Source organism: Platalea leucorodia (genome assembly GCF_965183815.1).
Source record: "Platalea leucorodia genome assembly, chromosome: 5".
Lineage (NCBI taxonomy): Eukaryota > Metazoa > Chordata > Aves > Pelecaniformes > Threskiornithidae > Platalea > Platalea leucorodia.
In genome coordinates this window covers 24,228,641-24,251,671 of record NC_138827.1, presented here as the reverse complement: position 1 = coordinate 24,251,671, position 23,031 = coordinate 24,228,641, and the positions used below count along the sequence as shown (strand labels likewise).

Genomic DNA, 23,031 nt, shown 5'->3' with positions numbered 1-23,031 from the left:
CGGCTGCCACTCAGCCCTCGTCCCTCTCGCTGCTTCGCTGGATTGTTTAAAATTTTGAAAGGAAAACATGCTTTGAGTCCCATATTTCTGCAGTAACTTTTTCAAATATATGAATTTTTGTGGAATTCTGACCCTACTTTAAACATAAAGTCCGAACGCCGATTGAACCATGGCTTGCTGGAGGAAAAGAAAAACCTAAAAAATAAGCAAAAGCCTAATGCCTGCCCTGTGAAATGAAATCCGTTGAATGTTGACTTTGAATGTTAACTAAATATTTTACATTCCTAGTATTTTACCTTTGTTTCTACCTTTGCAGTATCAGAAACATGAAACTTCTTGCCAAAATCTAGTGTCCAGAATACAACAGCACTGTGCATATCACCCGGTAGTCTATCTACTGTCACTGATTTGAGCTTCAGTTAAAGCGAACTCAGAAGATCAATATTTAAAACAAAATTGTAGAAGTGAGAATAATTTTTTTCACTGAGTTTCATTGGAGAAATTATTAAAAATAATAAATACAAAAGAGAGGAAATGGATTCTGGGCACACTGGGAAACATCACTTTTTAGGAGAATTTAACTGATTTTAAATAGAAGTATCGGGACTGAGGCTTTCTTTGCTAAATATTCTGAATGTCTATATTCTGAAATTTGTCAAAATTTGTTTTGTGAGCACTTTTTTTTACTTGTAGTTTTTAATTTATACAAGATTGTCCTCTAAGCTTCTGAATGATACCTAATGCATACAGTCAGCAGGTAAAAAAAAATTTGAATATTTAAAATAGGCATTTTCTTTATAGTGCTCTGCGGTAATTAAAATCTTCATTTGCTTAAAAGCAAGGAACCTTTTTAAAGCAATAAATTAGCATTGCTTGACCCAAGGTCACTAGTAGTACTGCTTCTTCCAGTGCTATTAATACCTCAAAGAAAAAGAAGGGGTGGTGTTATCACTCTGTTGCAATAGAAGTAAGATTTTCAATTTAATCACAGTTAAGTGTCATGACCTTTTGATCTTGCATTGACTTCTCACTGAAATGTGGTCAAATTTCAGACAGCTAATTCTAAACTCTGCAAAGTCAAGGTGAAGTCAGAAAATAGGTTTGCCACGATTGCGGGTGTTTTTGATGCAGTAGCAAGTGGTTTCATTTCCTAAGTTTTGTTTCACAGCAAAAACTTTTTAATGGGATCAATAAATTACACAACAATTTCTGAGGAAAAAAATTTTTTTTTCTATTTGTATTAATTGCGAAAACAGTAATTTGAGGGATTTTTTTTTTTTTTTTTTTCATATTTTTCCACACAGGTAAAGGGACCTTTTTCCCCAATCCATAGTGATAGAAATAATTAAGAAGGAAAATACTATTTGACTACAGCTTCTACTAAGAATAATTTTTGAACCAAAGAGCGATCATCTTCACATAAAGTAGAGTTAATAATGTGTAAAAAATGCAAAACACTCATGTTTACACATATACTTTTATAGGTCATTTTATTATTTTAGGCAAATAAATTGTGTTCGTTGGAGAGTGTTAGCTGGGAGTTTGTAGGACCTATTATTTGCACAAGTTCTAAAGCAGTTCATCCAGTATCTGGTCTCATTTATACCACTGCAAATCAGGGGCAATGCCGTACATTTCAGTGATCTCGTAGTACTGTAACCACTGCGAAAGTATGATGAAAATCAGCTCTTCTATCAGTTTTGCAGGTTTTGTTCCAGAAATGTGCAGACAACAATCTCCACGACTTTGTAGGGTTGCTTAGTTACCTTTATATGCCTGCTCGAAAATATGTTTTGAGACTTTACTATGTGTTGGATTAAGGCTCTGGTTTGTATACAACATAGAGGCTGCATTATAAAAAAACATGTAGGAGAGTAGTTTAAATATGCCTTCTCTAAAAAGAAGGATTCTCAAAGCTTAATTTATGCTAACACACACACCAAGCACTCTGTGTAGTGCTGTAAACAAGATTCCCTTTTTTTTTTCCTAGCAAAAATATTACCTAGGCACGGGACTTTTGCATTATCATGTCCTAGTGCAACACTCCTGTCCTTAGTTTGTACTCTCAGCCTTTTGAGGAAGTCTGGCGCCTCTGATCTATTTTCCACAGCAGACCCTGTAATTTTTGGCTGTATTTTATGTTTTTCAGATTCAAGTCAATCTGAAAGTCCCAGCCAGCCAAGTGAAGCTGATATTAAGGACCAGCCAGAAAATGGTAAGTTCTTACCTGCTGCTCCTGCTTTGGGATATTAAAACAGCCCATATTTATAAAGATTTTTTTCCTATGTCTAATATAAAAAGATTATTCAGAATAATTGACATGGGATAGCTACAAATAGGTTGTGTACTCTCCTCATAGTTAAAATGCTACTGTTTCACTAATCTAAGGTAGCATTTGTTTCTCCAGTCCTGGAGAGAGACAATTTTTTCCTTTAAAAATAATTTTAATTAGGGAGATGCCATTAAAGAGCCTGCTGTATGCAACCCTTATCCTTATTCCTCCGTAGCAAAGGCTTTCAGTCCCTGGGCCGTGAGTCATGACCCCCTAGGGGTGTGTGCTTCATCGCTTTCATTTTTATCTATGTGCTTTTAACTTCATTTTGTTTATTGATGCTCTCACATGACACACTGAAGTACCTAACTTTCGGTATGTGGCCAGCCATCATTTTAGAGTGCAGGATCTCAGATAGACCCATGAAACAAAATGGTTGCTATGAAATATGTTTCTGCAGACCCATTCTCTACTGCAAAAATCTGCTAAACAAAACTGCGCAGCAATGCTCCCAAACATTGCAGTTTCAGGGCTGAACTGCACACCTATAAACATAACAGCTGCTCAGGCAGGTACCCACTGTGGGGGTGATACAGGTGCTACTGGCATTGTCTGTATTTTTTTATCAATGTGCTTTAAAGGTTGTAGATACTACGGGTAAGCAGGACAGGGATTCTCAACTAGAGCTTGTTGCTCCTTCTTCTCTGTATGTTCGCAATACCATTGTTTCAGGTGGCAGCAGCTTGAGCTTATTTGGAAGTAGCAGCAGGACTGTGACTTTTGGGAACGCTAATATTCTTTGTACTGGGACAGTTTTAAAGTAGAAGCAATAACTTCTACTGAACCAATGGCTTGCTTTGTAAAGCAATCTGAAAAAAAAGTCATTCAATAATAGCAAACTTCTGTATGGACTGTATGTGAAAGGATAAGTATGTGTGTAAGGGAACAGCTTCTCTTCCTTTTTATGTTTAAGTAAGGTAGACCTCAACAATTTTTGTTGGCCCATCGGCAACTGAGTTTTGTTTTACTACTTATATTTAGGACTTAGAAATAATGTCTCCCAAAGTGAAAGTGATTATTATTAATAGTTTTTCTTGACTTTTTTTATCCATAACCAGATTTTTTTTTATAAGACCTAGATGTAGATGGGGGATCTGCTGCAGTGGGGTGTACTGTGCATACACAGAAAAGAATTTGTGTGAAGGGTTTTTGTCTCTAAAACCTGTCACCATTTTTGGGATATGTATATCCATCTACGTAGAAATATTGTATCTATAATAACACAACTGTGATTGCCCTTTCACAGAGCAACTAACTGCTTTTGCCTCAAATCCCTACAGATGTATATGGGTTCAGTGTGTGTTTTGGGGATTTTATTAGCAACTGAACAAGCTGCAAGTGGGAGTGAGGTTGAAGGGCTGCATTCACATCCAGACTGCATTTGGATCAGGGTTTAAACAGCAGATAGAATTAAGGGAAGAAGAAGAGGTTTAGGTACATAAAAGACTTTAAAATAGCAGCATATATCATAGGACATACAACATAGGACTCATTGGGTTGGTAAGATTTTGGCTTTTGGGGTTCCTGTATTTTCATCTCATTGAAATATGAAAGGTTTCATATTTTGATAGGTTTTGTGCTGCTCATCTCTAAACATACCATCGTAAAACATTTCTGTTGTTTCTGAAAGACAGTGCCTAATTTCCCTTATCAAACCTGTTCACAGAAATTCTAATTTGTAGCCAAAGGATTGCGAGGTTAAGAGAAGAACTGACTAAACTGTGATTTTTGTTCTGCCAATTCTGCTATTTTTTTTGTGGGGAATATGTTGCCTATGTTTGTTAAATCATATTTTAATTTAGAATGTATTAGGCACCAAGCATGTTATTATTTCGTGTTTAGATAATATTCTTTCGCAGCTATTAAACCACAGTTCTTCTTACCCCGCAGTTTCTTAGTCTTAAGGAAGCCTGTTACTCAACAACCGCCCTGAAAAGCAGGAATGTCAGTGTTTAATAATGTAAAATCTGTAAGAGCCTAGTGAAATGAAATATCTCTGATTTGGAGCCTGAGTCTTCCTTGTAAAACAAGCTTTTAGTGAATTCTTGGAACTTTACTGGTGACCTGCAAAGGGTACTTTTTTTTTAATAAACAGGAAAAGGATTTTGCTTTTTCTCAGTTTTACTAAAGGGTATTTTTCCCCACCACAGCAGAAGCCTCCTAACTGATTACACACCTTTTGCAGTGCCTGTGTGGGAGATTTTCTTTACAAATGGATCTAACGCAGTCTCTTGGCCCTAAAGGGTTGCTCCCCCTGGGCAGACGCTGAGCTCATTCTCAGCACACACAGCCCCCAGCTTGCAGTGTACCCAGTGTGTAGATCAACACAGATCTGCAGCTCTTATCTACTGAACGTGAGGATGAAAGCAAAACTGCAGGCTTTAGAAAATGAAAAACTGCACGCACAGAAACGGACACAATAAATCATATTAACTGCGTTGTTCTACACTTGCTGTAGACCCACTTCCACAGGGCCTGATCCAAATCCCTCTGGAGTCAATGGGAGTCTCGTAATTGATTTTACTGAGAGTGGGAATGAGCCCACACAGAGAGGAATTTTTTTTTTTAAATCAGAGAAAAATAGTATTGTGTATAATCTTATTCCCACTGACGCTAACAGCAGAATGACCAGATTGAAGGCAGATTTGGAATCATTTTGCATGTGTTTCTCGAAGGCACAAAGAAGTGTATCGATTAAGTACTACCTTTTACATGCATGCATTCCTTCATTTTAAAAAAATAAATCTTTAAAGGCCTTGTGAGGGTTATACAGCCTCTCTACTTGCCTGTTAATATCCTTTCTGTTCCACTCCATAAATTCTAGAGCTATTTATTATACACATATATTTTGCATACCTTGAGTAATGTAGGTTCAAAAGGGTCAACTATACAGCCCTGAAAAAGAAGGCCTCCTACTACAGATTTTAATTTATCATTTTAAATTGTATGTGTTATTTTGGAAAGCCTGTATGGCTAACCTTTATTAAAGTGAAGTTCATGGGAAAAAAAAGCTTTTCTTTTTTAGAGCCACTCCTTTTTTCTAGTAGGCTTTACAGTTGCATTTTCTGGAGCAGATTCATCACAAACAGAGAAGAAGGTGACATCTTCTGCTCTCAGTGGTGGCTTTAACACCAACTCTAGCCTTTTCTTCAGCCTTCATTAAGCCAGAATAGTGTTCAAGCAGTCACCATTGCAAAAATTTACAGAAATATTAAGCATTTATTTTTTCTAGCGAGAGAGAGATATCCAGCATAATGGTCATGAAAAGCAAACATGCAGGCGAGACAGGGCTCGTTCGTGCATGCACGGTCCAAGGTCCAGATGTCTTGTCCTGGAACTGGGGGTAAAGCTAACATATAACCGAACGGTGTGCATGGTGCTGCTGTCTCTCAGGTCCGTTAGCATGGGAAAGAGCTTCTCGGGGAGAGGAAGAAAACCCAGAGTTTGTCTGTTTGTTTTGTGGGTGAGGAAATTTGCAGGAGGGATGATGAAAGAGGCCAGCAACTTCATTTGAAAGGCAGGAGCATGTTCCGATGTCCTGATATTTTTCTTAAATGAGTTTTTTTTCTGACCAGCTGGGTGGAACACCCGTGTGGAAAATTCCCCACTTTTGTAGTTGCCTAATGGTATGTAAAAGCTTCGTTTCAATTGGCACCGCAAAGTGATTTTGCAATTCACCCAATCAAAAAAAAAGGTTATTGATTTTAAAAGCTTGTTAAATGCACTGGTTTGGTGTTGTATTTTATAAACAAACTAGTTTTCAGTGAACTGAGGGTGACAAAATGGCTAGTCTGATGTAGTGAAGTGACTGCATGCCTGTGGATCAGGAACAACTGAATTCCCAGCTCAGCACTGCCGTGGACTCTCTCTAGGGCTTTTATTCTCTCATTCAGTCATGGAAATGGCTATCGGATAGATTTTCTTTTTGTAAGTAGGATTATTTTAAACTTTTGTAGGAAAACTTTTCAGTCTTTTTATCCGCAAAGTGGGGATATTTGTGATTCTAGCTTTCAGAGATTCATAGAATATTAAAAGTCAAATCCTGCTCTGCACCAGCAGGAGTTTAACTCCGGAGAAAGGCAAGGAGGGTGTAGCACAAACTGGTTAATAATTGTGGTACAGCGCTGTGTTACTGCTGTCAGTAAATGGTTGTCAGACATCCACCAGGCGATGTTTGTGTTTGATGTGGTAGTACTGGCAAATTAATAACTGCAGCATAAAGGTACACATGAAGTGTGCTGTGTAAAGCAGAAGAATGCTGTGTCATTTTCCACAGACAACTGATGTCTCTCAAGCATGTGGCACTGTGATTTGATAACGCAAAGTTGGTAGCACACCACTTTAATTGTGGATTAGCAAATTCTTTTTAAAGAAGTTGGTAAATTCTCCTATTTCAAGTGAGCAAGACAGCACTCATTATTACAGCTGATTACAAATGTGTGCCAAATTCATTGCTCAAACAATTTCTGTAGAGGAAGAGGCATTTATCTAAAAAATAAAAATGTTTAATGCCCAAACCAAATGCTTTTTAGTTTTAATGTATTCTTGCTGCTTTGAGCTGCAAGTACCTTAACAGCACTGCAGGAAATGAAAGGCACATTGTTCTTTGTAACATTAAAAAAAAAAAGAAAAAAGAAAAACAATGATGTACCGTAACTCACAGAACTCGTTTTTCAACCCTGCAGTAATTACACTGGACTTGTAAATATCATCTGTGAATTCTTTGCTTAAGTAGGGCTGGACTTGAGTATTAAACCTGAAAAAAATGTTTAAGGATATGCTTACTTTTCCATGCCTAAAAACATAAAAAAGAAGAAATTTGGGTCCTCAAGCTCTGGGCGAAAGAGAAGGCAATAGTGGGAACATATGCAAAGAGAAGTTTCCTTTTCTTCTTCTCTAGGCAAGGCTAGTTATGGCAGGCATAATACAGCTTTGGCTGCAAGGAAGGAGGGGATTATGTGCAACCTGGTAAAATGCAAAAGCAGCTTGTGGAACGACCTCTCTGCCTTAACTAACAGGCTGCAGAGTCCAGCCCCTTTTTGTATGCTTTCTTTCTGGTCCCAAAACCTGGCATTCTTGTTTCATGCAGTGGGGTAGCTTCAGCCAGTGGAAGTGGTGCCCGCCTGGCCCGAGGGTTAGGCACTCTTCTCAGATGCAGAGTTCGCTGTTCAAACCCTCCTCTCAAGCTGAGATGGGCAGAAGACGTAACTGTTCTTTGTTGTTGTCCCCACCACTCAACTACACTGTAAGTTAAATGGTTGCTGAGAGACCTCCAATTCCTTTGACAGCCAAATTTTTCACTAGTAAAACCAGACTGCCTTCCGAGGCCATCCCTTCTTCTCAGGACATGCCTAACCTCCCATCTCCACTACTTCAGGTGGAGTCCAGCTGCCTCCCGGGCTCTCTCGGCTGTGACTGAACTTGATGCCAACCAGCCTTATGCTTACTTACCAAGGAAATGCTGCAAGTGCAGCAGGACTTGAGGTGTCTGAAGGGTCAGCTGTCCTTGGACAGGCCCCTTAATTCCCACCTGAGGAGTGCACAGGCTTGAGCAGTTCTCTGAACGCACAATGCTGAAACTGGTACTGTTAGAAAGTACAACGTCTCAGATGACTGACATTCCTGAAACACCTCATTTGCAGCAGATAACCAAGCCTTGCAGAGAAAGTTTTTTATCAGTTACAGTTGCAAACAGGGTAATACAGTAATGACAGCTTTTATTAGTGTTCTTGTTCATGGGATCATTTGCATCAGAATCTTATAAATGCAAGAAGACTCTTCTCTCTTGTTTACAGAGCAACACTGAGGAGTTATCACAGCCTGAGGGACTAATCTAAAATTAACTTTGCTTCAGAAAAAGCTTTAAAAAAAAGCCCTTAGCATTTTCAATAAGGAATCTCATAGCTGGCGCTGAAGTCAAAGCTCCTGGTGATGTCAGCTTGTTTGCACCTTTGTAACTTGCCAGGACCAAATTCTGAACGGATTTGCACCCTTACGGATCACGTTGTCTGCCGGCAACAGCAATGGGGAACTTTGTCCAGGCTTGAAAGCTGTGGTCGAGCAGGGGAACCCTGGTGGGGCTGGTCTCTTCTGCCTTCCTGTGCGTTGGACAGAATCGGCTGTTGACTCTAACAGTACCCATCAGCTGACAAAGGTCTGATGAGGTCCAACCTGTGTTTCATCAGCCCCTGAGAGAGAGTGCATGTAGGCAGTTCTGAGAGCCAGCATTTCCCAAGGAAACAAAAGCAGATATGTCTGGTTATAAATTTAACTTATGTATGATTTAGTCTTGCATTTTTTGTTCATCTTGTTTCATTGCAGATAGTTTCCAACAAGAACTAGAAATACAGTATTTTAATCGTAATAGTCTAGAACTGAAACTTTGCAACATCCAGCTGTATTTCCCAGACAGTTTCATGACTGTCATGAAGAAGCGTCTGAATAATTAGGAAAGAAAACACCATTTTTCGCTATATTACCATATTTTCATTGAGATTCGCGCTTAAAGTCAAATGATTTTGTGGTCCAGATTGTGAGGCACAGTTACACCATTTCCAGGATTTAGCGGATCCTCTGCTAGGCTCAGGATTTAGCCTGCTTATCAGTAGCTGGCAGTCTCTTGAGGGGACCCTGTGATGGCAACAGCAAAGGGTGTTGACTGTCAATCGGGCAAGATATGCAGTTGTCAATCAGGGTCAGTTCTGCTGGGGCCGAGTGGAGAGCCTTTCTCGACAGTGACCTGCAGTGTTTGAGACTGGAGGATTGACAGAGGACTTCAGTTTTCACTGCTGCTAACCATTAACCTTCACAAGCAAAGCATTCCCACAAAAAATTCATCCAAGGCGAGTATGACAGGAAATATTCAAAGCATGAAATGAATGCTTATAGCATGACAAAGCAGTGCTTGAAAGACATGAAACGTTCATTACGCTTGGAGTGGCTGAATGCTGCAAAGGAAAGGAGAAATAAAAATGTGGCTAGGGTATATATTTTTATTTCTCCATATGTGTGTACAGGAAAAAGGCAATGAACCTTTCCAGTGGATAAGGTGCATAAATACAGCTGCGATTATTCTAAGTCATTTCAAAATATATTTTTATTCTGTTGCTCTGTTCCATTCCTTTCCGCGTATATTTATCCACAACAGCATAGGCCATCTAGAGGGCAGCTTGGAAATGGGCTGGCCAGGAGCCCCCACCCAAGAAGCTCCCATGCCTCAGCAAGGCGAGTTTCCCTTCCTTGCTCTGCAGGGCCAAGGCTTTTCTTTGCCCCACAGCAGTACCAGGTTGCTGCCCCCTCCTCTGCCGCAGCATCAGGTTGGGGGCAGGCAGCCATGGCAGGGCTCTGCCCTCGTGCCAGCCCCTTCTACCCACGTCCCACCTTTACATGTTGAGAGGTTCCTCAGTGCTAACTTTATCCAGTCCTCCTGGGGTCCTGGGAAGGGCGGCTGGAGCTGTGAGCAATCTCCAGTTTTCACTACAACCGTTTTTTTTTGTACGTCTTCTTGAGAGACTTGCTGTTTAATTAACAGCTGAGAGTTGTGTTGCATCAGAGTAATTGCTACCGCCTGAGCGGACCACAGGCTGAAGGATGCTTTTGAATACCACGCTTGCCCACCAAGAAGCTGGGCACTTAGGGAAAGAAGTTTATTTGTGGTATGGGCATCGTTTTAATTTTCTGTCCAGTAGAGAGGGGAGTTTATTAGTGGGAAGAGAATGTGATGCCAAGGCCTAACTTGCAAAACAAAACTCCAAACCTATCTATTTGTCTTTCGATGTAAGAATTTCCTAACGCCTGTAATGTAAGACAAAGGGAAAATTTTACTTGCAGGAAAATTGCCTTCCACAATAACCAAGGAAAAAAAAAAACACAAAACACCCACACCAGAGCAGCATGATCCAAAATGTGAACTTTTTACGCCTCCCCAACCTTCTAGGTTAGGCTTCCAACCAAGTGATCTTTTATTATCAACATGATATACCCTTGACATAATTTGGCGCAGTAAAGCTTCTTCTGCTGAACTCGTGATTTCATTTACTAGATCTGATGAAAGTTCTGTGAACCACGGTAAAATGTGATAATTAGTAGTTTAATTCTTTTAGGGTGTGCGTATTAATTGAAAAGGCTTGAACTATAAATACAGGGCCTGCGGATAAAAGCACACTCTGAAATCAGTCGCTTATCCGAAGTATTCATTACTTCACATCTATTTAGGTAGTGTCTCTTTGCAGCAGTGCCAGTCGGCTGTTGAAGTGAGTGGGAGCCCTTCACTCAGAGATCGCAACAGCAAAAGCCAGCCTGACTCGCCCGAAGCACTGCGACCGGAAGCACTCCCTGGCCAAAATTTTGCCCTCTGTGGTCAAACCACTGGAAGTTAAAAATGTGTGCTGGGAGCTGTGCTATGCAGATGAGCTGGTGAAGCACTGGCTCTCTCGCTGTGCAAGCTGCAGGAGACAGAAGGGGCCGAAGGCAGCGTTTGCCGGCCGGCGACAGCGTCCTCCTCTCCCGCTTGAGGTGGAGCGGTGGCGGTGCGGTGGCAGGTGGCAGACTGCCTGTGTCCGGCAGCCGAGGGGAAACGTCTTTCTGCTGCTCAACAAGTCCACCCAGAGCATCAGAGGTCCGCCATGATTCCAGTCCCAGCCACCCTGGCACTTTATGATAAACCATATTTTTCCTCCTACTTAAACACTTATTCCTCACCATATTTGAGACCATCAGCACCTAAACCTCTGCTGCTTCAGCCAGAGCTTGGTTCATTCAGCCGTGAATGTCAGAGTGTAGCGTGGGGCCACCGCCAAGCGCTGCGATAAGGGACCGTGCTTTCTCTTGCGCGCTCATGTGTTCTTTTGTTCTGACTTCCTGACCGATGCAGGAGGTATTCTGTTGACTCTAGGCCTTTCCAAATATACATACATACTATGAAAACATATGTCGTTATTTCACACCTTCCTCTGGTTTCTGTGTGTGGTGTAGTGCCTGGATGAATCATACCTGGTTTTACAGGTACAAGGTGATTTTCATTCAAATGGATTCCAACCTTCATACTCATATTTGGTCTGCACACTCAGAAAAAATCTATATATCTGCATATACTGCAGATTCATGGGTTAATCAGGTGCTTTCCAAGTAGCCTTCATTTTGTAAATCTGAAGTTGTGTACGCGAGCAAAGAGGTACACGTGAAGAGCAATGCACAGCTCCTGAAAGCTGTATGCTGGACTGTTGCTGTTGTCAAGGGAGGGCACTTTGGTGAGACCGGGTTCCCAGAAAAAGCCTCATCACTTCTACAGCTAATCAGATACTATTTTTTAATTGCAGATACAACTTTTTAATTGCAAAAGTTGCTAGATAGGAAATGGAAAGAAAGTTTAGGGTGACTCTCACAGAGCTGCGAGAATAAAATCCCCTCTGAAGCCTGGCCGTAGTGTGACTGAAATGGAAAAATACCAGATCTGTTTCTTGGAAAGTGAGAAGAAGACTTTTATTTGCAATGGTTCGCAAATATTTTCCCAGGAGCCACATAGTGAGCGTGGCAAAAGGAGGCAGGAGGAAGGTGAGGTGAGCAAGCTACACTTGTAAACATGCTCCTTTAACTCTTCTATTGTTATCTTGCACACAAAGGGCGCCATAAGTTGTTTACAGCAGTTCATGTTACTCATTTCTGCTCCTTTTTCTGGGTTGTGATAGTGTCCGGATAGATTTTGGCGGTGGAGTGGTAGAAAGGTGCCAGTTGATTAAATGCGCTGCTTACTATGTGCATTTCATGTCTGCTGTCTTAACATTTTTTTGTTAACCACTGTTGCAACTGAAGAAAAAGCTGAAGTTTGACAGTTGGGAGTTACTGCCGAGTATGTGCTGTAAACTATATCATCCCTCTGCCTTCTCCCTTTCTCCCCCTCCTGCTGAAACCAAATGATTTATAAAATGCCTTCACATTCTTGAGTGAGTTCACACTATCACCTCCAGGCACTGCACTGAGGAGTCTTAGGAGTGGATGGGAAACACACATCTGATAGCTGGTATTTTTCTCTGAAAGAAAAAAAAAAAAAAAAGGCAAAAAAGGGCTGATTAAATTTAAAGGAGAAAAGTTTCCTGCTGTGCCCCAGAGTAAATCTGTAGTCAGTGAAGCACTTACTAGTAAACAAGACATGTACGTGGCTATAGTGTTTTTTTATTATTACACACTGCCATTGTTTTCCATTTTCATAAGATTCAGTTAATGTAATCATTTTAGAGTGTCTCTAATCGTTACCTCCCACCCTCCCTCACTCGTACTTGAAGCAAGGAGATCCGCTGCAAGCCACACTCTGGGATGAGGAGCCAGCACCTTGCTCCTGTCACTGGCAAAAGGAGGCACAAGAAAAAGATAGGGCTGCTACAGGGGATCCAAGTATTTTTTTCCTCTCTGGCCTTTGCAGAACGCGTGGCCAGCACCCCAACCCCCAGCTCACTGCCGTGTCACCCCCCAGCAGTCGTCCCCCTGCCCCGGTCCGCTGCAGCACTGGGTGACAGAGGCAGAAGTGGTGCTTTGGTGGTGCAGTGTCTCACTAGGTGAGCCAGGGTACGGGCTGGCAGTTTCCTACTACCCTTTAGCCAGGCACAAGGATATCAACGCCATCTTTCAGACGGCGGTATGTCAAAGCCTTTGCTGGCATTTCTTCTCCCAGGATCGTAAGGGAGGAATACTTCTTATGTAGCTTGTAGCACTCGCTCACAGAGAACCTAGACCTCTGTCCCTGTTATTTTTCTACTTCTGTTTCTTACTCTTAAAATTGTGCCTGTAACAGAAGGCATTTTGACAGCTGCATCCCCATCTGAAAACCTGCTGGTGTTTCGGGGGTGTCCCCACCTGACCAGCTTTGCAGTGCAGACCACCTGCAATTTTCCCACATGTTATACCTCAAAGTCCTTAAAAATCAGGGAATTCGCTTTCAGGAAATTTCCAATAGCAGAATGCAGAGAGCTAGCCATGTCCCCATGCCGTACAAAGGGGAGCCAATTTTATCGTACAGCAGAGCATGCCATAGCTTGAGCTGCAGGAGGGAGGGAAGAGGTGAGAAGCAGGAGAGGATGGACAGCAGCTTGATGGACTGAGGTAGCTGTGGTTTTGAGGCAGGAGGGGAATCCCACAGATTTTTGTGAGGGAAGGCTTGGAGCAGTTGTATGGTAGTGGCCCACAGCTCAATTTAAAGCAATAATAAAAGGGGCTGGAAAGGGTATGACAACCTGAGCAAACAGCTGAGGAATGAAGCAGCCCAGTATTAGCGAATCCGGATTTCTGTCTGTCATGGCAATGAAGGATGCATTTGCAGTAGGACTGGGAGCCGTCCACTGTTAGAAGGAAAGAGAAGTAAAGATCATCCCGTGTACAATATAAATGTAAGTTGTTATTACTACTATTGCTATGTCAGCCGTAAACTGTTCCCACGAGAACAGAGATGCAACATCATTGAAAAAGAATGTCTTACTGTGAAATGGGCAGCAGAAACACTGTGGCATTATCTGCCGGGTAATGAATTTACCTTGGTGACAGATCATTATTCCCTCCTGCAAATGAACCAGATGAAGGACAGGAACACAAGGATAACTCAGCAATACTTGTATTTTACAGTCTTCTGAATTTAAAAAAAAAAAAAAAAAAAAAAAAAAGTAGCCAGATATAAATGTAAGGATAGAGAATTATGGCATATCAAGAGAGATTGCCTGTGGCAAGATACGGGGAGGAGAGCAAATTTTCTTTCAGGTCTACGCTAATATGGTATATGGACTTCTAAGGCTTGGATTTCATCCCACCTAACATTAGGCATTAAAATGAGGCACCAGCTATGAACCTAAAATCCTTACTCTCCCTCTATAATCAGTGGAGATGCTGGGGTCTTCTGGGAATTCATCTCTCTCTTTGTTGAACATCAGGGAGGTTTAAAAGTGAGACGTTGCACGTTAATGCTGTAATTGCTCTGGACCTGAGATTCTGCTGCTCGAGGAAGTCACCCACCCCTCTCCTGCTCATCCTGAAAAGCCAGAGTCGACAAAGAAAGAGTTTTCTGCACGAGCAAAGGTGGATCTAGCAGGGCACGTTGACTTGGTTGAATGATTTCTTCAAGGTAGAAGAGTGGACAGTGTATCTACTGCCCACGTGTACTTTCTTCCCTTTCTGTTTTTCTGTTGATTTCTACAAAATGGGAGTTTCTTAGATAAATTATCTTTTTAGAGAAGTGTTTATGCGCTCTGTGGAAGAATGTGTCTAGGGATGGGTATACTGGCAGCAAGAACTTCCTCCTCAACTCTTCCAGTAAAGTTTTGTTCTAAACTGCCCAAATGAAGCCATTATTCAAAAGTAAAAATGTTCTGTTCCATTTTTTGTTTTCATTCTTTTATGCATCTGGGAACTAAACTGCTGTGAAAAAGAGCCCATTCTCACAGGATGTCTTGCCTAATTTTTCAGACAAGAGAGGTTCAGCTATTCCAATTACGATGAGATAAGAATCTGAAATGCTGGGATCACATCCATCCTGAGTTGAACTCTGAGTCTTCCAAAATCCATCCATCATTATTTTTTCCTTTATTTCTGTATTTCAGTAATGCAGGCAAAGAAGGAACAGAGAAGAAATGGATGTTTATGCATTATAAACCATAATGGATGGGTTTCCTTTTTACCTGAGTTGCTTTAGTTTAATGTAAAGGTCCCTGTAAGTGGAATTCCTTTTCCATTTTGATTCTTTCTGCCTGCTTGACTGCCGCTTATCAGCAAAAGATCTGCCTTTCATGTAAAATCAGTCATGGTACAAAGTCTCGTAGTTTACGTACAGAGTACTGTTACAACAAGCCTGATGGCTGTCACAGGGCAGCTGAGCCAGGCTGCTAAGCATGGTCCAAAATGTGAAGTCCTGGCCCTTGCGGTATCTTCAGATTGTCTTAAATACATGCGGATAGGCCATCTGGCATAGGGACTCCACGCCACTGCCACATTTCTGCATCGCTGTGTATCGCACTTTGTCACACAAGACTGACTGCTGGGGAGGAGTAAGAAGATCTAGAGAGGCAAGCCTTCTACCGTGGGAAGAGGGCTGCATACGCTCAGCTGACCAACCCAGCCTCTAACAACAGATTCATCTCAGGTCCTCACCTCTATGCTAAGAGTGTGTCTAAGTTGCCAGAGGCAGCCTGCTGGGGTGAGACATCCCACCATCGTCATCTCAATTCCTTGAGGCACCTCCCCTGGAGCCACCATATCTGACACACATGGGATGAGCATGTGAAATCAGATAAGGGCTAAGAAGGTCTCTCTCTGCCCCTTCTGTTTATTTTGTTAATCTTGAATCCCTCACAATAGCTCACAATTAGTGAACTCAGAGGCTCTCTTTGGGCTACAGTCTGAACAGATTACATAGAGAAAATAAATTTGGTCTGTGTTCTGGCCTGACCTTGGCCTGAACCTGAGAAAGTGAATGCCCCTATCACACCAACATGTGTCTGTAGAAGTACAGTAAACACAAATGGGGGTCACTGGCCCTCTCTGTCGTATAGTCCCAGGCCAGGAGTCTAGCGTTTTGGGCTGTCCACCCAAGTACTTGTTAATAAATGTCCATTCTTAGTCTGTAAAGGAATGTAGACAGGGCATCCTGCCCTACAAAACACAAACTTAGAATAAAACAGAAAGAGAGTCTCAGTCATCATGCAGAGCTCTGCTGCTGGTCTTCACATCCAGCAGTCTTTTCCCACTGGACTTACGCTGCTAGTTTGGGACTTGGCTGGGGGAACTATCCACTAATACACCGTGGGTTCTCCCCTGCCGTCTGTAAGCATAGTTGCCTGCCTAACCCCAAGTGCATCAGTCCTTGGGAAGTCAGTCGATAAGTCTGTGGGGGCTTCCTCATCAATACTTGGAGGAGGCAGAGACTGGGCAGAGACTGGGCTATTGGACAGGACATCCTGGATCACCCAGTGGAGGGGTTCTAAGGGGCATGATGAGGGGGTGACATGTTCCTTGTGGAGACTCATCGCTGCCTTTGCTAGTCATTCCACCCTTTTGTTCTTCGCTGGAGATGTCCTGTGTAACTCAGGTGAAGTTGGTACAGACCTTGGTGGCCACCCAGAGATTGTGTGCTTGGTGGAGGCACTTTGTTCTCTGCTAGCAGGCAATGAGGACAACAACTTCAGTTCCCAGCCCTCAGTCTCTAGTGCCTCTGTGGAGAGGGTGACACTGCACTGGGTGTTACTGCTGGCTGGACAGGAGTTGCAAGCCCATACATGTTAGGCGTATGGTGTTTGTCTGCAGTGCCCTTATCTGCAGCCATAAGCATCAGATCTTGTGCTCTAGGTCTTGTGCAAGCTTGACACGTCCCTAGACAAGCATTACTGTGCTTCCAGACCCACCCCTTTCTGTCTTCTCTGCCACCAGTATATCAGAGCTTTATTCCAGAGACTTACCTCAGTACCCTGCTGCCCAAGGTGAGACAGCCCAGACACTGCTGGAGAAAAGCTCATGAGGTTCCCCCCATCTTCCATGCAGGGATCTCTCAGGGTGGCCCTGACTGAACTTCATGAGCCGAGTGACATGGACGGTCAAGGACAGACTGTATGTGTGTTGTCATGCTGTGACTAGTGGAAAGTCTCTTCCCTCCCCAGCCACAGGGGTAACTAACATGTAAACCTAGTGGAAGTCAGTCTACTTGGGACTAAAAGTTATCAGTTAGAAGATTACTGTTCTGTACAAAGAATAGAGGAGTAAGAACCTTCTGGAGAAAAAACTCCCAAGTGATACAATGGAGAGGACAATAGGTAAATAGAGTAACGTGATTTGCATGGGGTTTATTGCGAATTAAAGTTTGCTCACTGGTGGTGTCAGCAGAGGAGGAGTAAGAAGCAACTCTGAAGGGAGAGGAAAGCCCGTGGGGAAAGGTGGAGCTGGCTGATCTTTGCGACTTAGCTTCCATGCCCAGCATCCTTATTTTCACGTCGCATTTATACTATCTAATCTTCAGCAGATATTTCTACAGCTTCCATTATCGTGGTGTCCAGCCGCAGTCTTTTAAAAGTGCCTTGGTGTGAAGAGAGGGGAGTGCCAGGAAGGGAGGATGAGAGGAAATAGCTGATGAAGTCGCTGGGGTTTGTGTCCATATCACCCAGGAAAGCCAGCCGCCCTCGCCTGACCCTGGCCCCACCAGCTCCTCCTGGATGCTGGGCTTTTCTAGAGAATTCTGCCACATGCTCTGAATACATGGATTATTCCTATAACTATAAGCTAACATGCAAATTAAAAAAAAAACAACAACAAAAAAAACCCAAACAAAAAACAACAAAAAAACCTAAAAACAAAACCAAAAAAACCCACCTCTTTTTATGGCCCCCTAATTCTGTGTCCACAGGGCTTTGGACTCCCTCGGTTCAGCTCCAAGTACGTCTGCAGAGTAACCTTGGAGGGTACGCTTAGCTACCACCAGCCAAGGGAGGGTTTTATAGATCCTAAAATAATTACAGCATTACTTAGTCTAGTTGTATAATTTCTTGGCAATATACTAATTAAAACTAGATATTTACACACAACGCTTATTTAAACTTAAGACTTACTTAAAAGAACCTGCATACTTGTAATAACTATATATCATGGCTTTATTGAGGACCATGTTTTTCATGCAGATTGAATTCTTGAGTGCTGTTATTAACATAAATGAGCCCACGGCTTTATGTTCAGGACTGAATACTTCCAGGGCGTCTGAATCATCCTGGTATTTCATTTCACCATCTAAAATTATTTTTAAAATACTACATTTTTTTAACTCGCTGTTTTATGGCAATTAGAAATTGCTCTGTGTTTACTAGGAACAGAGAGTCCAGCAGAGCTGAGTGTTTAATGTGATGAATAGTGTTAGGAGCTCAAAGAAAAGTCAGATGCGTGTCGACACTTATCAAAGCTGTTCTGCTGCTCAGAATGACTGTTCGTGATACTTGTTTCATGATAAACTTCCTCAGAACATGATGTTACTGGAAAAAAAATGATCCACTCTGAGAAATACGCAGGTGACACAGTTGAGTCAGCAGCTTACAACAGTGACACAGGCTTACGTTTATAAAAATCCCCACTGAACTTTTGTCTTGTGCGTGCGTATATCATAGCCTTAAAATCTGTCGCCACAAAAGTGTCCCATTTCTTGTGTTCACTTGGTAGCTGTTTAAACTAACAAAAATCTTCCCACCATCCTGATGAAGAGGTAGATTCCTGGGCTTAAAAGTCTAAATAGTCACAAAACTTTCCTCTTTCATAAGTAATTCACCGTATAAATGTTAGTATCTATCTCCAGTGACCACTGATATCTCTGGGGAAACGATAAACATGGAAAAATAACAGACCACTGTGGAAACCCAAAAATCCTACCTCCTGTATGAGAGGGTTTAATTATTGAAGTTGCAAGCATTTCCCCATGCACAAGCATCTCGGCATTCATAGGTGGAAAGTACCTCATGCTGTGTTTGAAATATCAACTGGATTTAAAAGAAGGCTTTGTGCTTCACCATGGACCTTTCTTAGCCTCCTGCAGATGGTCCCTATTGCTGAAAAGAGACATGACTTGTGAGACGGGGAGACCTCCGTGCCGTTTTTTCGTGCTGCTCTAATCCTGCTTTACACCCATAAAGGACTTCAGTCCTTAAGCCCTTACCCTCTTTCTCCTAAATATTAAAATTATTTTCCTCAGTGTCATACCGTATTAAAGCAGAATGAAAATGGGTTTAACAATTGCTGGCATGGGGCTTCTGTACAGCATGTGTGTCACAAATCATGTCACTTTTCAGCAATAGGGCTGCTGCCAGCGGGAGGCTCAGAAATGCTCATGTTAATCAAAAATTTTAATTTCAAATCAAATTGACAGTTTACACATGGTGAGAAATGCTTCTCACCATGTGATATTTCAGTATGCTACACTGGGCAAAATGGGTGCACTTTCCTGTTAAGAATTTTGACTGCAGTATCTGCAAATTTATGGGTTTCAGAGTATTGGGTATGGTGAGTAGTTGATCTAAGGGAGCCCCTTGGAGAATAGGAGACAGAAGGGTTTTCATGCAGCCTGGCACTGGTGAGCCGCTGTTGGCACATGCTGCTGGAGAAATGACAGGTATTCAATAAACATCACTATGGTTAAGAGGAAGATTTAAAGGAGGGAGGGGCTGCAGTGCTATAAACAGGATTTGAAACAAATGTGCTTATTTCAGTCCGTGATTAGTCTGAATACCTAAGTATTCCACACCAGTTTTTAAATATCCTTACATTTATTTTCACACTGATGTTCTTCACACAGCATCGACAATAATATTTATGGCATTAATACTGTAGCTAAATTCTAATTTGGAGTAGTGTAAACCCAAGTAAACTCTGCATGTACCGAGGCACACTCCATCGGTGTGAAGACCAGAACGTGGCAACGTGTCGCACTTACGGCATGCAGCCCCAGCGTCGGCTGCTACAAGTCCTTACTTCTGCCAGCAGCTTCCTAGAAGTCAGTGGGCAAAATTCAGGAGGCAAAATTTCAGTTGATACTTGATGAGGAGTAAGAGGAGCAAGATCGGCCCCAGACAAATGAGTCGTAGAAACCCGTTTTCAAGCTGTACCAGAAATATGATGCTGAGATCAAAAAATGACCAGCTGAAAAGAAATTCTCCTTGCATTATTCTCTTCAGGAGGTTTTTCAGCTCTCTGGGGGGTCCTGAGGTTAATACAATGCCTAGCTCGTGACACTGGAGCTTTCATTTTACAAAGGCCTTGCAGGGGGAAAGGAACAGGGACGGCAGTACCCGCCTTCTCATATCTCCCCCTCCAGTGCCCGTATTTATCATTCGCCTGCAAGGGTGAGAAGGTGGGTGGGTGCCTGTTGCTGGCATCCCGGGGAGCACCCTGCAGCAGCACATGCCGTCAGCATCCCCGGGAAGCTCGGGGAAACCAGGTGGTTTCTCTGGGCTCATTTGGACATTGAGTCATGCTTTGAACTGCGAAGCTGAACTGGCAATATCACCGCAGACCTTGGAGATCACAGCTGTCATTGCTCTTGTAACCAGGGCTGATATGAAAATATGAAGATAAATAACTCCTTGATATTATTATTTTCAGGGAGGCAGGCTTTTCTTGTTATTACTCTTTTTATTGTTGGATGCCATAAATATTCCAGAATGATTATCCCAGGGTAAATTTCATCTCGTTTACTTCGAAAGGCTTTTGAGGAGCGCATTATTTTATAAGCTGCCAAATGAGTATGACCATTTATAATGATTTTTCTTCTTTTCTTTAGTATTTGCTTTTTGGATTGAGGACCTGAAACAGAAATATGCTAATTTAAGACATCTGTTGTTTTTCAAGCTATAGGCCCCTATCGGTATTAATGCAGTTAGTTTATTTATCGAATTTGATATATGGTAGAGAGGGAGATTCTTAATTTTTATCATTATATCAAAAAACTGTATTTAGCTGATTTCTCACCCACGAGTACCAAAAAGTACCCTACAATGTTAGGAGTCATCAGAAATGAAAAACCACACCAGACATCTTAGGTCTTGGTATGGTTTCCATTGCACAAGGTCCTTAACATGAACTTGAAGGGCTTCCAATGTTTCAAGAAGACCTTTGTCTTCAAGAGAAAGGCACTATCCTTGTGCCCTCTGCGTGGACAAAACCTGACATGATTGATTCCGATCTATAATTGGTTCATTAACGTTAATAAGTTGCCATTAATTCCACTATCTCTGCACTTAAATACAAAATGAGCTGAATCTCCTAAGAGCTGAAGCTGCTGTGGATCCGTGCAGGACCAGGCTGTTGGTGACACAGCCAGCCTGATGCCACATTTGCTCTGGTCCACATTTATTAATTTGCTACCCAGACTCAGGAGCTCAATATGACACACATTGAAACAATAATTAGGCATTGTTATTATTAAAGATTCTAAAATGGTGTGAGTATGAAAGGCAATGCGCAGTGAGATGCTGCATGTGTATTTCTGTCCTGATTCACCTGGGGAGGACGCCCGTTGTGGCGGGTCGGGTGGATTCCTAGTGAAGGCGTCAGAGTCCTTTCTCCAAGCCACCTCCCAGCACCTTCAGATGTTGATTCCTGACGGCCACCGAGAGTATACAAACCGTATGGAAACGGAGCTGAACTTGAGCACTGGTATCAGAAGTGCACCCACGAAAACTAGCAGTGCTACACACTTTTACTGTCTGCTAGATACAGACATTTTAGCTAAAAACCAAAAAGGCAAATCATTTACCAATGGTTTTGCATATTGTGAAGGGTTAACAAAACTTTCATTATCACACTCTATTAAGCCAGGACCAGGAAACAATTTCTAATCAACACTCAGATCTGGGCAGGGATTGTGCAGTCTTTTGTAGGAGGCCTCAGATCTGTGTTCTCTATTCTCACATGCTCACTTCCAGCTGTTGTCATTGAAATCCCACATAATCTCCCCGGGTCAAAGGGCAGTCATCCATGACTGCCGCTGTTAGGAGGTTATGCTGATTTCTGTTGTCAAATATTGGCCCTTTTCTCTTTCAATCACTCCCATTCTACTTTTTTTAACAAGAAAGATCCAGCCTAGAATTGTATTACATGACTTTAAAGTCTTAAAAGTGTTCCTCTATTGTACTAACACGACATGCCCTGGATGGTCTAATCCATCCTGCTATGGGCCACAAAGAAAGTTCTAGTGCTTCTTAAAACCTCAGCCAAAGGCAGGTAGGCAAGCCGGAGAGAATAACAGTGCATGTGACGTGGCCCAGCCGTTATTTCATAAGAATATCTGTAATTTGTCCAAGGTGAGCTATTGCTGTGGCATTAAAATTAAATTGGAAATAACAAGCCAAAATAGAAGTGGGAGCATTTGTCAGGGAACAAGAGAGGTTTCTGTGTCACCTTTAATGAATAATGTCTTGCTTAACTCTTCTATAAAAAGTCCATTAATTAAAAATGTGGTATAATTTACCATTAAAGGTTTAACACTTACAATTTTGAGGAATGCAGTTTGTACAAAGCAATTAAAATGAGGCCATTGTGCCAGTTCCGAAGATCAGTATTTGCGATCTGTTGGTAAATGCAGATTTTGTTACAGTTATGTGCAATATTCAGGCCTGCGTACAGCTCCCTCCTGCTGCCTTCCATCTGAATGGGAGAGACGTTCACTTGGACAGAGTATTGCAGCTGGGATAGATGGTCTCTTCAATCTCCACAATGTTTTTTAGATACGAAGTTAGCGTATGCCCTTTTGGCCCCATGGATCTAGCTTTCCATTTCCAGTGTGGGGTAGTGACCAAGTATCTCTTGGTGAACCTCACTGCTGTTGCCCCGGGCAGGGTGAGCAGGTCCAAGCGCTTGGGCAGGGGCTGGTCGCAGCCCAGGGTGCTCCCCCAGCCACCCACGCTTGCCCTGGAGGGGGACGCTTCCCAGAAGCAAGGTGCACCTTGCTCCCTGTGTGAGCCCGTGGCACACAACCACCGTGCCAGACTGCCTGCAGCACCCTGTGTCTGTGCAGAGGGATGTGTTTCTGGAAGGGAATGCAGTTGTGGGGCTGCCGTGGCTGGGTCAGCCCAGGCTTAATAAACTCACCTTCCAATTAAGCATGGTGTAAATGTTATGAAGGTCTTGACTGAAGCATGCATATTCTGTCCTTTCCGTTTTGCTGGAGAACGCAGACTAGGACTAAGTTTAGGTCCTCAGGG

General features: G+C 42.4%; 1 protein-coding gene across 9 annotated transcripts in view; it reads left to right on the top strand.

Annotated features, from left to right (window-relative positions):
- Positions 1-23,031, top strand: part of NFIA (nuclear factor I A) — a 254,575-nt gene that overhangs the window by 134,851 nt on the left and 96,693 nt on the right. For 8 of the 9 annotated variants that reach the window (XM_082313306.1, XM_082313305.1, XM_082313303.1 and 5 more), the window contains exon 3: positions 2,150-2,215. The exons of the other annotated variant lie outside the window; for it this stretch is intronic. In XM_082313306.1, the coding sequence (XP_082169432.1) occupies positions 2,150-2,215 (66 nt within the window). The remainder of the gene's footprint in view (positions 1-2,149; positions 2,216-23,031) is intronic. 9 annotated transcript variants of the gene reach the window in all.